The sequence below is a fragment of the Berghia stephanieae genome, chromosome 6 (assembly GCF_034508935.2).
Source record: "Berghia stephanieae isolate SIO BIC M18660-M18661 chromosome 6, UCSD_Bste_1.3, whole genome shotgun sequence".
Lineage (NCBI taxonomy): Eukaryota > Metazoa > Mollusca > Gastropoda > Nudibranchia > Aeolidiidae > Berghia > Berghia stephanieae.
This window is the reverse complement of record NC_088365.1, coordinates 5,535,378-5,552,877: the sequence shown is the minus strand read 5'-3', so window position 1 is coordinate 5,552,877 and position 17,500 is coordinate 5,535,378. Positions and strand designations below refer to the sequence as shown.

The 17,500-nt window shown below is 35.1% G+C and overlaps 1 protein-coding gene across 1 annotated transcript in view; it reads left to right on the top strand.

Annotated features, from left to right (window-relative positions):
• LOC144974382 (uncharacterized) overlaps positions 1-17,500 on the top strand; it is a 26,428-nt gene that overhangs the window by 7,441 nt on the left and 1,487 nt on the right. The window contains exons 5-8 of the mRNA XM_078917218.1: positions 4,921-5,049; positions 8,445-8,469; positions 12,457-12,658; positions 13,985-17,500. The exon at positions 13,985-17,500 is cut by the window's right edge and continues 1,487 nt beyond it. Coding sequence (XP_078773344.1) covers positions 4,921-5,049; positions 8,445-8,469; positions 12,457-12,658; positions 13,985-14,306 — 678 coding nt within the window. The 3' untranslated portion in view covers positions 14,307-17,500. The remainder of the gene's footprint in view (positions 1-4,920; positions 5,050-8,444; positions 8,470-12,456; positions 12,659-13,984) is intronic.

Sequence of the window (17,500 nt, the reverse complement as noted above, 5' to 3'; positions counted from 1 at the left end):
ATATATATATATATATATATATATATATATATATATATATATATAATCGAGGACCATCTCAGCTCCTGTGAGATGTCCATATCAAAAAGAAGAACGGAAGAGAAAAAAAAACAAAAAAAAAACAACATATAATTAAGGATCATCTCATCGCCTGTAAGATGTCCTCAAATGGTTAGTTTTGTTTTACAAATCAAGCTTCTTTGGTGGCTTGATGGTTCTCCCAAAGCTGCTAGTGCGAGTGTCAGCCTGGGGGGTCGATAGTTGCGATGGAAGTCCGGGTGAGGACTCGCCAGCTGTTTGAACTGGTGGGATATGGGGATCTTGCCCGAGTCCCTGAGTATTGGAAGTTGCAGTGGGTACAAGAGATTTGATGTTTCTGCGAATGGGCAAATTGTTGTTATCAGGCTGAAGGATGTATGACCTAGGGTTGGGGTGTTGCTTGATAACCTTTGCATTTCGTCCCATATCTTTTATGAATACTTCGTCTCCAGGGTGAAGTTCTGGTTGGGATTTTCTGGCGAGGTGACGTGTGTTGTATTGTCTACACATATTTTCCCTGTGTCTATCCTCTCTTTCTCTGAGCACGTCTTGGTCCAATAGTTGTCAATGTAATTTTTGTTTCAGGATGGGCAACTTTGTCTGTAGTCTTCTTCCCATCAGGAGCTCACTTGGTGAGAATTTGTTGAAGAGAGGGGTTGCTCTGTAATTCGGTAATGCGATATAAGGGTCATCAGCTTTTTTCAACATGTTTTTCAGGGTTTGGATTGCTCTCTCGATCATGCCGTTGCTTTGAGGATATCGAGGTGAGCTCGTTATGTGCGTGAATCGATAGTCGCGTGCAAATTCCTGGAATTGTGAGCTTGAAAATTGAGGGCCGTTGTCCGAGACAATGACATCAGGTATGCCGTGCGTTGCTAAGACGGACTTTAACTTGTTGATCACACATGAACTAGCCTACTCTTCTAAAATTCTTATTTCAGGCCATCTGGAGTAATAGTCTGTTACAGCAAGATATGTCTTGTCTTTAAGGTAGAACAAATCTGCAGCCACTCTTGACCAGGGTCGATCTGGGAAAGAGGAAGGAAGAAGTGGTTCCCTGACATCCGGTCTCAGTTTAGCGCAAACTCTACACTTTTTAATCATGTCTTCGACTTCACTGGAAATGTTGGGCCACCAGACAGCGCTTTGGGCAAGGGCTTTGCATTAGGTAATGCCAAGATGACTTTCGTGAAGGCGATTTAGAGTGTCCATTCTTAAGTCTCGTGGAATGACAATTCTGTTATTGAAAAGAAGAAGATCATTTATGATCGTGAAGCATTGCTGATTGTGCCAATATTGTTTTAGGAGTGTGTTGGCAGGCATATAACCTGCCAGTCGGTGCTGCAAAACTGTCGGACTTCTGCAATCACTGGATCAGCCTTTTGATGACTTATGATTTCAGTCTTTTTGTGGGAACTTGCTGGGAGTGAGTTAAAGGCTTGTTCTCCCATGGCCTGAACCTCTCTGTTGAAACAGACGTCTGCTACGCTAGGCACACTTGTTGGTGCTCTGGAAAGAGTATCAGCAATAATCTTGTCTTTGCCCGAGACATGAACAACTTCAATATAAAATTTGGCAAGTCGAAGACGAAACCGTAGAATCCGTTTAGGTAATTTAGAGAGCTCTTTAGACATATAGAGGGGCACGAGGGGTTTGTGGTCAGTCTCTATGGTGTTCTGAAGACCTTGAACATATTCGCTGAGTCTTTCAAAAGCCCATGTTGCAGCTAAGGCTTCCAATTCGATGACTGCATACCGCTGTTCAGTTTCAGTCAAGGTGCGAGATATGTAGCACACCGGTTTTCTGGAACCAGCTATCTGGACCTGGATGAGGACTGCTCCGATTCCTTCCTTTGATGCATCAGCCGCGATGATCGTTTTCAAATTTGGAGAATAGTGTGCTAGCACCGGGGCGGTGGTCAGTTGTTGCTTTATGGTTTTGAAAGCATTTCCCTGGGAGTCCCCCCAAATCCATTCGTGATCTTTTTTGAGGAGTGAGCGCAGTGGGGTTGTCATGGCTGCTAAACCAGGAGAAAACGTTGTCATCTGATTCACCATGCCGAGAAATCTTTGTAATTCTGCAACATTTTGAGGTGGTGGGAAATTTGTTATGGTATGGATTTTGTCTGAGTCGACTCTGACCCCTGAATCATCGATGATGTGGCCAAGAAATTTCAATGAGTTCTTGGAGAAGGAACATTTTTCATTTAAGGTGAGACCTGCATCTTGAAGAAGTTTCATAGTCTTTTGCACCCGCTTGTCGTGAGTGGCTTGATCTGGGGCATGGATGATGATGTCATCAATGTGGCACACTACTCCTTCTTGATCGTGAAGTATTTCGGTCATGGTGCGCTGGAAAACTTCAGAGGCCGACGAAATACCAAAAGGCAGTCTGTTCATACAGTACCGCCCAAAGGGTGCGAGGAATGTTGTGTATTCCCGGGATTCTTCTGATAATGGTATTTGCCAAAATCCGGATGTGGCATCTAGTTTTGTAAATATCTTACTGCCTGCGAACTGTGCGAGGTCTTCATCTACAGATTTTAATGGGTGAACTTCTCGCTTGACTGCTTTGTTAAGAGATGTCAAATCAATGCATATGCGAACTGAGCCGTTTTGTTTGGGGACGACCACCATTCCTGCGCACCAGTCTGTGGGCTCTGTTACTTGTGAGATAATAACATGTTGCAACATTCTTTCCAGCTCCTCTTTGACTTTAGGCATGCATGGGAGGGTGTGCTATTTTTTTTGGTGTGTAGATATGTAGTGGTTCAACACCATCACGCAATTTGATGGTGTATGGTTTTTTTTTTTAAACTTTCCTAATCCTTCAAAGAGTTTAGGGAATTCTTCCCTAAAATTGGGCTTTGTTTCTACAAGTTCATGTACTCTTTTGATCAATCCCAATTTGATGCATGCATCACGACTAAGCAGTGGGTGTTTCTGTCCAGTTACTACGTAGATTTTCTCTTCAATGCTCTTATCTTTGGGATCTCCCTGTGACTGAACCTCTGATATGGATTTTGGTCTAAATTTGTGGTCGCTTGTTTCACTTCCTGACCTACATACTTTTTCGTAGTGTCCGATTTTGCCACAAGTGTTACATCTCGCTTGGCGAGCTGGACATTGCGATCTTGGGTTTTGACAAGTTGAGTAGGACCTTGGTCTGTCTGATTGCGTTTTTGACATTGAGTTAATTTGTTGAAATTTGGCGTTGTTGATGCTGTTGCTTGTCCTCTGATTCTGATTACTGCTATGTCTGCAATTTTTGAGTCCTGGAAAGCCTTGCCTTGAGTTTTGGCATCTTCTGCTGAGTGGCAAATGTCAATGCATTTTTCTAGTGACAAGTGTCTTTCTTTCAACCGGTCAGTTCGTGTCTGCTGGTCATTGGTACCCGTTACAATTTTGTCTCTAATCAATGAATCTCTGCAATCATGACAAAAGTTGCAGGTCTTGGAGAGTCGTCTTAGGTCAGCGAGGAATGTTTCAAAAGTCTCTCCTTCCATTTGATTTCTCTGGTTGAACTTAAAACGTTCAAAAGTTTCGTTTTGTTCTCCAATAACAAATTCATCAAACTTGGTTATGATTTCATGGAGAGTGCGATCTTCCTCGTCTGTTGTGTATTGGAAGCCATTGTGAATTCTGAGGGCCTCATCATCTAAGCTATGGAGGAACAGCGCCACCTGATATTTCTGTCCTAGATCTTCTAAACGTGACAAAAGAACGTATGTGTTCCATCTTTGTTTAAATAATTTCCAGTTTTCCACTGGATTTGACCCCAAGACCAGTTTGTCTGGTGGTTTTATGCCCGTGATAACCGGTTTAGTAGTCGTAGCCATGATGGTTAAACTGAACTGACTTTAGCTTCTTATTAAAAAAAAGAAAGTGTTCTTCCTACCTTTCGACAGGTTGTTCCAAGATCCCTAAATATTATAAACACAATTGTAGCTTTTCTAGGCTCGATTCATGACACTGGATAAATGTAGGGTATACATTTACTCAGTTTTACTTTTGGGTTCTCAAGAAATCGCTGCCACCATGTTGACTTACCCGTTAGTTCTCCTAGATCCCCGTTAGTTATCAAGAGTTATCGGTCGTGTTACTATGTATGCCACACAATGGTCAGATAGAGTGATCGGTTTCATTCACGTTATTGTTTACAAACAGCCAACTATACTTGTTCAAACACGTGTGAAGGTGTGTCACAAATTCCATGTTTTGATTGGGCAAAAATCTACTGGTTAATTGCGACATGATGTAGATAATAGACCATAGATAATAAATTCAAATTTTATGCAAAATACATAAGTGGTAAATTGTATCAATAGTTAAAGTGAATTGTTATTATTCAGAAACAAGTATGAGGGAATGAGATTAGCGGAAGAGTAGCGTCCCTTGATTGGACGTCACCGGCGGAGAAGTTATTAGAGAGCGGTTTTAGAGCAGCTTTTCATAGGTCCTATTTTGATATGACATCAATCAATACGGTCCAAAATCTATATTCAGTTAAGACAAATTGATTCAAAGGTTGACACACATTTTTACATCTTTTGCTAGAGGGACAGCCGAGAAAAAAACCCAGAAAAACACTCGCCATTAATTAAAAATCTGACTATAGTTTTATTATTATTTACTTCCCACAGCTTCAAACAGTTAAGGATCACTTTATCATTATGTATAGAATCTAAATGTGTTGCTTTTCTTTTTAAAGAAGGCCGTCTTTTTTAGGGTTGATGTAAAACTTTGGGTACAATATTGAAAAATGGCTGGAAAGGAAAGGGTTAAATTCAATTTTTCGGAATTTGTTTCATTCCCAAATAATACCAAAAATGAAAACATTGTGTCACGGTAACATATTATTTATCCATTTTGACGGTATTAGACTGGGTCTATTGACGATATGGAGGAACAGCTGGAGATGTTAACATCTTGGAAGAAAAAAAAAGAAAAGGATGACAAGAAGTCGGAAAACTCGGATGACGACGACGATCCTTTAAATTTTATGTCAACCGTGAGTAACTCTCTCTCTCTCTCTCTCTCTCTCTCTCTCTCTCTCTCTCTCTCTCACACACACACACACACACTTATATGATATGTGAAAATAGATTCATAAGGTAGGATGTGATTTATAATAATAATAATAAGAAGAAGAAGAAGAAGAAGAAGAAGAAGAAGAAGAAGAAGAAGAAGAAGAAGAAGAAGAAGAAGAAGAAGAAGAAGAAGAAGAAGAAGAAGAAGAAGAAGAATGATAATGATAATAATGATAATAATAATAATAATAATAATAATAATAATAATAATAATAATAATAATAATAATAATAATAATAATAATAATAATAATAATAATAATGATAATAATAATAATAACAACAACAACAACAACAGCAACAACAACAACAATAATAATAATAATAATAATAATAATAATAATAATAATAATAATAATAATAATAATAATAATAATAATAATAATAATAATCCTTTCTTTAAAAAATATAGCTTGTGGAGAACATTGTGCTTATTTGAGTCACACAAAAAATTATACGGCGCACAACTCTACTGAAAGATTTGAAAATTAGAAATTTATTTTTTACAGATAGATAAACAGGTAATTTGATTTCTTTATATAATTTAAAGTCAGTTTGAAAGTTCGTTGAGTCAAACAGATATCATAAAATACGTACCGACGACACTAACACTCTCAATAACAACCAATTTCGACACTGTAAAAATTTGTCAGTTTGGCGTTTTAACGCAAATGTTGCATTCGAAATAATATATTCACTTAATGTAAATGTTGCTGCTTGAAGCTCGAAGAAATAAATAATAATGTGAAATTCAATGTAAGCTTCAATTTAATTACAAAAACAGATCAAATGAACATTTCGGGTTTCCCCTTTATCAACAAAATAGGATGAATGAAACACCACAGATGAATGAGATAATGTGGTAGTGGCGTAGTTAAGATGAATAAACAAAACATTAGTTGGCAGGAAATAGTATGCTCCTTTGTAAGGGAACACGAATCAAAATAGAACACTTCTAGATATTTCTAAAAGGTGCGCAATTAAGTGAAAAGAGGGGAGCGGAGAGGAACTGTGTAATGCAGTTTAGAAAGTGAAATATAAAAACGTGTAGACTGTTGTTGGAAAATAAATACATAAAATAATTTTAAAAGGGATGTCGGTATATGTATAAATCATTATTGACAGCAGCAGGAAGTCATCTGTGGTGTTTCATTCATCCTGTTTTGTTGATAAAGGGGAAACCCGAAACGTTCATTTGATCTGTTTTTGTAATTAAATTGAAGCTTACATTCAATTTCACATTATTATTTATTTGTATTCACTTAATTACTTTAAGGATTTCAGATCTACTCTAAGTTTTCAACAGTTATCATTTATTTATGACATCAAGTATTATTATTGCCCCTTTGATGCTTTCAATGTGATGGTTTCGGGTGGATAATACCCAGGTTTAACTTATCGTCACACCCTCAACTCTATCTGTCCAGTATAAACATCGATACAGAAATTCCTGAGTGAGGAGCTGTCCGATTGGCTTTTTTCAGCAAATCGTGGCATTCATAATGATATTATTCACTTGATTACAGTAAGGTATTCGGATTTACCGAAATTTTAAATAAGTTTCACCGATTAACAACATCAACTAATATTACTGCTAATATCACTGTCGTTTTTATGCCATCAATGTGAAAATTATTGCCCTGGGAAATATTTAGTTAAACGTTATCGGCAAACTGTCAATGGGAGCGATCTATATTCATGTTTACGTCCAACTTTAACGTTGGTTATTCTTAAAATGTGAACACTTGTCACTATGTGGGTCATTTTGAGCACACTTTGCAATGTGACCAATGACCTCGAGCACATGGAAATGTAATATAGATCGTACCCATTGTATCTGTTTAGCTTCTAGCCCGAACAAACCAAAAATAGACATATCATTATGATGGAATACTTGATACTGTTCGCGTCTGCTTCAGATTTTCATTTGACCTCAGGATTAAAGTGGTCAAGACACCCATTTTCTTTCATGTAAGTTAGATCAGTGTATAATACTTAGTTTTGAATTATTGGCAAACTCTCAATTATACCAATCAACAATCAAAACATGATCACCAGAGTACTGTACTACGGTACTGTAAGGTAAGTTCTGGATCCCAGGATCGGGGAGACATTCCGAAAGCTCCTACATCCATAGTATTCTTTCAATTTGTATTTTCAACGTTGATCTTTTGTCAGGCGTTTATTTATTCAATCTGTCGTCATATAGAAGCATTTTAAAACTCTAGAACAAACCTTGATAGATTAGTGAAAGTTTTAAATTTCATAATTTGACTATTGTTTTGATTCTCGGCCGCCATTTTGATTTGTGGAGTATTGAAAAGTAGTGCAAAGCAGTCCGAGGGTTTTTTCCTTTTAGGGTCAGCTCGAGATTGGATTTTTTCTTATTAGGGTTATTCATAAGTCTCAGCAAAGGTGCTAGGGTGTTTGTTTTTCCTATTACTAGTAGGGTTAGTTAAAGGTACTAGGTTTTATTTTTTCTTGGGGTTAGTTGAGGGAATGTTATTTGAGTTGTTTCCCTCTGTAGGAGCTTTCGGAAAGCCTCCCCAGGATCGTCTTCAACTCTGCTCACGATCACGTCTGCTACTTCAGGTTTATTTTCGCAGTTGATTTTCTTACCACAACCTATTTTCACACACGAACAACTGTATGTTGCTGTGTCACGAGTCAGAGGCTATAGTGGCTTACACTTCATGTTGGGCCACACAAAAAAATCAACAGAGGATGTACCAAGTTACACAGACAACGTTGTTTACCCATCTGCCCTCATTAAATGATGGTGGGTACAATATCTAAAGAAAATAGTTCTTTCCCCGCGAAATTGTGGGCTTTTTATTAGTAGTAGTAGTAGTAGTAATAATTATAATAATAATAATAATAATAATAATAATAATAATAATAATAATAATAATAATAATAATAATAATAATAATAATAATATGATGATGATGATTATTATTATTATTATTATTATTATTATTATTATTATTATTATTATTATTATTATTATTATTATTATTATTATTATTATTATTATTATTATCATTATTATTATTATTATTATTATTATTATTATTATTATTATTATTATTATTATTATTATTATTATTATTATTATTATTATTATTATTATTATCATTATTATTATTATTATTATTATTATTATTATTATTATTATTATTATTATTATTTTGTCATCATAATCATCATTATCTTCATCGTTATCGCTATCATCATCATCATCATTATTATTATTTCACCGTATTGAATAAATGAAATTAAATATATGTATGTTTTTTCCCTCCTTTTCTCTTCAGATGAAGGCATTGGATAAAATGAATGGTAAGATAGCTATTTGTAAGTCTGTCATAAGACCTTGTCTGGATTATGGAAAATTATTTGGAGTCCCTTATTTAAACCACTTTTCATTGAGTTGGAGATGTGGGTCCAGGAGATGGAAGAACCTTGTCTGGACGCCGGTTTGGATCATTCTTGGTCTGGCTACTCTTCTTCAGCTGTTCCAGCAGGATTGGATCTAGGCTGATATCACCTTCGGGGTCATGGTAGCGCACATGCGCTACGACGGCAACGTGATGATCCTTCTCAGTCACTCCAGCTGCCATGCATGGCAAACCCTCAAAAAGATAAACCCTGAAACTCGTCAAACAAAATCAGCCCCCCAGACTGCAGCTGACAAAATTGCCAAAGAAATTAAACAACGGGGACAACACATCCCAAACCATCAATTTGAAAAGGAATATCAAAAGACCCTGAAAACTCTGCCTGACCAAAGCATGTTTTTAAGTGTCCCAAAAACGATTAATGAAATGAAAGGAGCTTTAAAGAAAATAAAAAAATGGCATAGCTGCTGGCATTGATGGAATATACCCCGACATGATTACTAACTTTGGACCAGAAACAATAGACTGGTTGACAAATACTGTGACAGGCATCATGGAAAAGGGCACATACCCACAAATTTGGAAACATGCCAAAGTAATCGCCATATTAACACCAGGCAAACCAATGACTGAACCATCCAGCTATAGACCAATATCTCTACTTTGTTGCTTATACAAGCTCCTGGAAAGAATCGTACTAGAGCGAATCACCCCATATGTAAATCCCTGCATACCACCAGAACAAGCGGGCTTTAGACCACAAAGAACCACAGGTGAACAGGTCCTTGCACTGACCTCATACATTGAAGCAGGCTTTGAGAACAAAAAGAAGACTGGTGCAGTCCTAATAGACTTATCTGCAGCTTACGACACTGTTTGGACAGGCAGACTGATGTTAAAGCTCTCAAAAATGATTCCTTGCAGAAAGACGCTCAAACTGCTGTCAACCATGACTAGCACAAGACAATTCCATGTCATATTGGGAGAAAACAAAAGCAAAACACGCAAAATTAAAAAATGGGGTACCACAAGGTTCAGTTTTAGCACCAACTTTCTTCAATGTTTATATCTCCGACATGCCAAACTGCGAAGCACTCAAACTTGGAAACGCTGATGACTGGGCCTTAGCCTGTCAATAAAAAACTGGAAAGAAATTGAAGAAGTTCTAAGCAAAGACTCCACCCGCCTGAAACAATATTTTGATAGGTGGTACCTAAAAATGAATACAACCAAATCAGTATCCACAAACTTCCACTTGAATAATCGAGAGGCAACAAAAGAACTGAAGATCACTGCAGGTAACTCAATACTACCCTCAGACAATAATCCTAAATACCTCGGCATTACATTGGACAGACAACTAAATTATCGCAAACATATTGAGGGAACAGCAAATAAAATCACAAAAAGAAACAGCCTGGTGAGAAAACTCGCAAGTACCACATGGGGAGCCTCACCACAGGTACTGAGAACGTCTGCTCTGGCATTGTGCTATAGTGTGGGAGAATACTGTGCCACTGTTTGGACGAGAAGCCCACATGTAAACCGTATTGACATCCGATTAAGAGAATCAATGCGAATTATAACAGGATGTTTCAAGTCAACTCCAACTCAGTGGCTCGCAACACTTAGCAGCATTGCACCACTAAGCCTTAGACGACAAGACGCTAATCAAAGGATGTGTGCAAGAATTGACGAAGTCACAGACAACATTCCCATAAAAATAATCATAAAGGGGTCACCTTCAACAACAAGACTCAAATCGAGAAGACCTTTCCACCTAACAAAAATGGCAGACTTCAGTGTGGAGGAAACTGGAGAGAAATGTGGAACAGGGAAACACCAAGAGGAGGAAGCATCATTAAAGATCCAACCAAAAGAGTGCCTGCATTCAATAACGCCAAAACATACTGGATTGCCTCAAATCGCCTCTTAACTGGACATGGCAGAACTGTATCAAATATGTGCAGATGGAAACTTGGAAACAGTGACACCTGCCAGAAATGTCAGGCAGCCCCAGACACCAGCAATCACATCGTCCTCCACTGTCCAGTCACTAAACTTGAAGGTGGCTACGAAACCGTCCTCAGGGCGGAGGAAAATTTTAGAAGCTGGGTTGATGAAATAAATTTGGAGGTGTAGCCATACTCTACTACTACTATTTAAACGACTGTCTATCAACATTGAGAACGCACAAAGATGTGCTACAGAAATGTGAGTGGAGCAGGCACTTATGTTGTTAACAACAATATATGAAGTGAATAGAAAAGTGCCAGAAGACAATAGAGAATAAAAAATTTTCGCGGCGGTGGTGGGATTTGAACCTGCGACCTTATTGGTACGACAACTCCGCCTGGCAGGTGAGAGCGTGGCTCTACCGTGTGAGCTATCCACGAACACAAAAATATTCGTATCAAACCCAAGTCATTTCTCGAGCCCTCTCTCACCCACTTCTGGAGACCGCCGATTCGCTCGCACACGGTTTGATACGAATATTTTTGTGTTCGTGGATAGCTCACACGGTAGAGATGGAGATGTGGCATTCATTATGGCAACCCTGCAAACTGCGGAATAAGTTAAAAGAAGAAGTATCAAGAGAGATTTAAAATTACGTCACCATTTTTTGGTTGAGAATGGGATTAGTTTTGCTTGATAGTATCAAGATATATATAAAATTACGTCATCAATTTTTGTTTCAGTTGTGCTAAAAGTGTGTAGAATCAATTAACTCTCATGCGCAGTGAAAGCCAATTTTCAATTTAGGACTGAATATTATGACTATGACCTAGCAGATTTTCTTAGTATTATTTTCAGTCATTGGGTGTCAGAATTAGGCTGAAATAAAAGAAAAGGTTTTGCAAGTTACTCGTATATCAGTCTGTCAAAAATAATTTTATAATCTTTATATTTGCCAGTCATTCTGTGCTTGACGATAAAAATTGATCCCCTAATCTATTTTTATAAAGAATAGATTAATAAATTGCAACTCTCGAATGTACGAAGGCGGAATGTTGATTTAGAAAATTATACTTCGAATCTTGATTGTGTCACTTATTTGTGTGTTAGATATTTAATAATTTGAAACAGTGATTATATACTGAAAATTGTCAAATTGACAAGGACGGTGTTTATATAACATCGAAAAATTGTATCCATGCATGGAACTTGCAGAAAGCATTTTAAAGGATATGATATGATACGATAATAAGTCAACAGTTTTGGGGTATTATCTCAAAACACAGAATATATCATCATCATCATCATCATCATCATCATCATCATCATCATCATCATCATCATCATCATCATCATCATCATCATTATTATTATTTTATTATTATTATTATTATTATTATTATTATTATTATTATTATTATTATTATTATTATTATTATTATTATTATTATTATTATTATATTATTATTATTATTATTATTAATATTATTATTATTATTATTATTATTATTATCATCATCATTATTATTATTATTATCATTATTATTATTATTATTATTATTATTATTATTATTATTATTATTATTATTATTATTATTATTATTATTATCATTATTATCATTATTATTATTATTATTATTATTATTATTATTATTATTATTATTATTATTATTATTATTATTATTATTATTATCATTATTATTATTATTATTATTATTATTATTATTATTATTATTATTATTATTATTTTATTATTATTATTATCATTATTATTATTATTATCATTATTATTATTATTATTATTTTCATCACCATCATCATCATCATCATCATGGTCATTATTATTATTCTCTTATCGTTATCATTATCATTAATTGACAATAACAATGGTTATTTATACTGTTTTCTATTTTCCCCCTTCTTTTCCCTCTCACCGACCGCAATACGTGAATTATGACGTCGAACAATACAGATGGGGGGAACAAAAGCTCATTTTGTGTCAGACTTCAACCACGCCAGGCCCTCCAAAATGGAGAGAGCATCAAATTAACGGAAATCGCTTCTGCTCTCGTTTCTGGGCTGTTAAATCAGGAGACTGGCAGCATTAAGCCTAACGGAGATTGTACTATCAATATCGGTTGGAAAATGCACCAAGAAGGAGACGGAGAAATCAGGTAGGTGCTTTTATTGTTTGCTTTTAAAACGTGATATGATTTACCTTATTATCCCTATTGAGTGAAAAGGGCGCGCTTGTATATTACAGACAAATTTAGGAAAATATGGACTATGAACTGACATTAGAACAAAGGGGAAAATATATCAGAAAAGCTTGAGCATGGGTCCAGTCTCGATGAAATTTGGGCCAATTTAGATATTTTGGATTGCATCTACTCAAGACTTTGGACGAGAAGTGCAAGACCATCCACAACATCGAGGTCTTCGAGTTGAGTCCGTTTCTCTCTCCCTTCATTGTCTCTCTCGTTATCCAGTCGATGGAAAGTAGGAACAAAACTGATGAGAGGAGGCAACCCTGCCGTACGCCAGTTTTTCACATTAAACGCTCGTATTAGTTTCCCTCCATGAACTACCTGACAAGTCATTCTCTCATATGATTTCTCGATCAAATTAGACATGTTTTCATGGATTCCATAGTATCTGGGTAATTTCCAAAGATTGCTTCGATGTAGGCTGTCAAATGCTTTACGGTTGGCAACAAAATGTATATAGAGAGGACTGTTCCTTTTCAACGATTGCTCAAGTATGATCGTTTCTGTCGACAACCTGTCTGTTTTTTTAATTCATAGTGTGGCATCTACTGCATCTTTCAGCAGAATTTTGTTGAAAGTCTTCCCAAGTATGTAGAGAAGTGTGATGCCTCGATAATTGTCGCAAGCACTCAGGTCCTCTTTCTTCGGCCAATTGATAATGTGTCCCTGTTCACAATCTTTGGGTTCGTCCTCTTGACCACCAGTCTATAACGACCATCTCTGTTTGATACTACTGTATTGAGTATTTTCTCTTTATTTCACTTCTACATAGAGACCACCTGTCCAACCATAATGATAATAATAATAGTAATAATTATGAGGATGATGACACTAATAATAATAATAATAATAATAATAATAATAATAATAATAATAATAATAATAATAATAATAATAATAATAATAATAATAATAATAATAATAATAATAATAATGATAATAATAATAATGATAATGATAATAATAATAATAATAATAATAAAGACAAATCCCTCTCAATTTGTAGAGTACTCGTTGTAGAGGACATGAATGTGGAAGAGCCTATGCTGACTAGATAAAATGTCACAGTATTGAAGTGTAATCATCAGAAATTGCTGCTTACGTTGACCCATCTTCTACATTGTAATTTGATTGTTATTTATTTGTTTTTAGAAACGAAGGCTAAAACCAAGCAGTCTAAACAATCACAAAATATTTTCTAATTTAACCTTTAAATTTTAAATTTGATTCCAGGTATTATTTTGAAATCGATGGCCTGCAAGAGAAAGTCTACTTAGGTTCCACAAAGAACGCTGAAGATGTCTGCTCTGGGACGTTGGTTTTGCCATTGGAAGAAGATCAGAAAGTTTGGGTGGAGGCGAAACGAATTAGGGGGCCAAACGCCTCTATTGCATCATGCAATATCATGGGCTGGCAGCTTGAAAAGACGTTATCATGTGGTCCATCTGAGATCTTCAGAATCAAACAAAAAAATCTTTTAGGGTCTGGCAAAGTGGAAAGCTCCGCATCAATGTTGGATCCCGCCCAGCTTTGGGGGATGTTTATGAATAACTGAAGGATGTTTGAAAAGTCTTTTTTTTCTCTCTTGATTTTATTCCTTGATCATATGCTGATATTTACAGAGGTCATGTGACTTCTCTGAGAGTGTTTACGGTGTTGCCTACTTCTTTTACATGATTTCATTCTAAAGCTTTCATTTCTTGATATGTATTTATTTTAGCTGAGCATTCTTTACACTCCGATTCCTTGAATATGAATAGGGAACGATAGTTTGCTGTCAAAAATTGGCTCCAATCTCCTCGGAAGTGTAAAATCAGTCCTCGGGTGGGCGGCATACATATATTGTGACTGATCTACTGGTTTTTAGAGTGATTACATCTTACTTTCTAGCCCAAATATATGCTGAATGTAACGACTCAGGGTTAGACTATGTTAATTCAATTTAATTATTATCAGTCATATGGAAAATTGACAACAAATACAAATTACGACCATCCAGGATGGAGCTATTTCAGTAACTAACTCAATACACAAACAACGTCTTGCGATGTTTCGAAGTAACAACAAGTGCTAATACGTTCACGCAGTCAACATTCACACTCACATACAAAACATACACAACACAAGATGCGTACCGCTAGAAAGAACCCTGACATAATTAAACACAGCCGAACAATTCCAATATATTTCAATACATGTTACACTGTTAGTCAATAAAAATCATCCATCCTCGCTCTTATACGCCCTGTAATCATAAGAATCTGCTCATACATCTTGCTACTAAAATATTTATACCACCTTTTGATTCATTATGTGACCTATTAATTGATTATACAATGTCTGGGGGACTGGTCACACACTTCCAATGAGTTTTGAACCGGAACAGAGGACGCTTTGACTTCACAGCTTTTGCTTTTTTATTGTTTTATTTATATTAATTCATATTGGTTGTTAAAAAATATTTATTATTATTATTATTATTAATATTATTATTATTATTATTATTATTATTATTATTATTATTATTATTATTATTATTATTATTATTATTATTATTATTATTATTATTATTATTATTATTATTATTACTATTATTATTGGAAACTGTGTCTCAGAAGATAATTTTTTTTTTTTTACTGGTATCGTGGGTTGGCAGCTCTGTGTGATGGTTTGTCAACATATGTAAATTGTCTTAATGTTGTCCATGTTGCTGTTGATGTAAAAAATTAGCCATCACAAAATCTGTAGTGTGAACCTTAAATTCATCCACTCCACATTATCTATCCAAACTAGTGTTTTCTGATGATTTTTTTTGTTTTTGTTTTATCTTTTTGAATAATTTCATGATAATTTTGTCATATTTTTTTAAAACTCCCATGTATCTACTGCTCTAACTTCTTGTGTTGTAATACAATTTTCATAATTTCATTATTTCATATTAAGGCTCTAAAGGCATATGTGACCCATTAAGTCAGGCTAGTATTACGTCAGAACGAACAAGGTAAAACAAACCCTGATGTTTTTTTAGGTCTAGATGACCAGAAATGGAACATTTCAGGTTTATGAAAGTTTAGAAAATATAATACAATGTCCTGAAATAAGTCATGTATTTTAAATCAAAGTGTTTGAGATGATTTTGAAATTCAACATTAACCCTCTCATTTCCATTCATAGGAAAATCGTCTCATTCGTTACGATGCAACCAACAGTTGTCTCATTCTGATATCCCTTGTACATCACAAATAATAAAGGAAATATTTTGTTATAGTGATAAAAATTAGACACTGGACATTGTTTTGTATGGAATGTAGATCTACTTGTTCCTTTTCTGTTTGAGTAGAAAAAAAATTGTTGTCCATGTTGCTGTTGATGAAAAAAATTAGCCATCACAAAATATGTAGTGTGAACCTTAAATTCATCCACTCCACATTATGTATCCAAACTAGTGTTTCCTGATGATTTTTTTGTTTGTTTGTTTTGTTTTATCTTTTTGAATAATTTCATGATAATTTTGTCATATTTTTTTTAAAACTCCCATGTATCTACTGCTCTAACTTCTTGTGTTGTAATACAATTTTCATAATTTCATTATTTCATATTAAGGCTCTAAAGGCACATGTGACCCATTAAGTTAGGCTAGTATTATGTCGGAACGAACAAGGTAAAAAAAAAAAAACCCTGATGTTTTTTTTAGGTCTAGATGACCAGAAATGGAACATTTCAGGTTTATGAGAGTTTAGAAAATATAATTCAATGTCCTGAAATAAGTCATGTATTTTAAATCAAAGTGTTTGAGATGATATTGAAATTCAACATTAACCCTCTCATTGCCATTCATAGGAAAATAGTCTCATTCGTTACGACGCAACCAACAGTTTTCTCATTCTGATATCCCTTGTACATCACAAATTATAAAGAAAATATTTTGTTATAGCGATAAAAATTAGACACTGGACATTGTTTTGTATGGAATGTAGATCTACTTGTTCCTTTTCTGTTTGAGTAGAAAAAAAAATGTTGTGTTGGGTGGGTTGGAAGTTTAATGATAAATTCTGAAAACGGCTGGTAATGAGAGAGTTAAGCATCAGGTTCCCCCGACATAATACCATTTTGAGACGATTGGTTACATATTGTCTATACATTCTGCATATTGACATGGTATGATACATTTCTATGTGATGAATTGTCCATCAAAATTACTAGATAATGGTTTTGATATGTTTTTTTTTTTTTAATTTAAAGAAAATTCATACTATGTTATTTTTAATTATACAAGTAGCATGTAGAGAGCTTGTCATAGTTAGTTTTGAGAGCTGATATTTTTTCCCCCTTGTAAATCATTTCTCTGTTATGCACTGAATGAAGAGTTTATATTATTTCTTATCAGTAAAGAGAAGTGTGTAGACACACATCTCATGGTTCTGGCTATAAATTAAATTTCCACTACAGTACTGTTCAGCGGTAATGGGCCACGTGTATAGATTTGACCAAATTCGAATTTTCCTTCCAGATTAAACCAAAGTTTTAGAGATAAATTCTCGAGAGTATGGTTATTTTTGTTGGGAAATATCGTGAATAACTTGAAAATCGTGTTCGAGTTTTCGATATGATGAGGGTCTTATTAATTGATCGATATTTGAAGGAAAGTTGGGTTTTTTTGGCCAATATTTTTAAAACGTGCAATTTCAAAAGTACGATAGAGCTGGCATAGAAAATTAATAATCATGAAGAATCATTTGAAAGATGTCA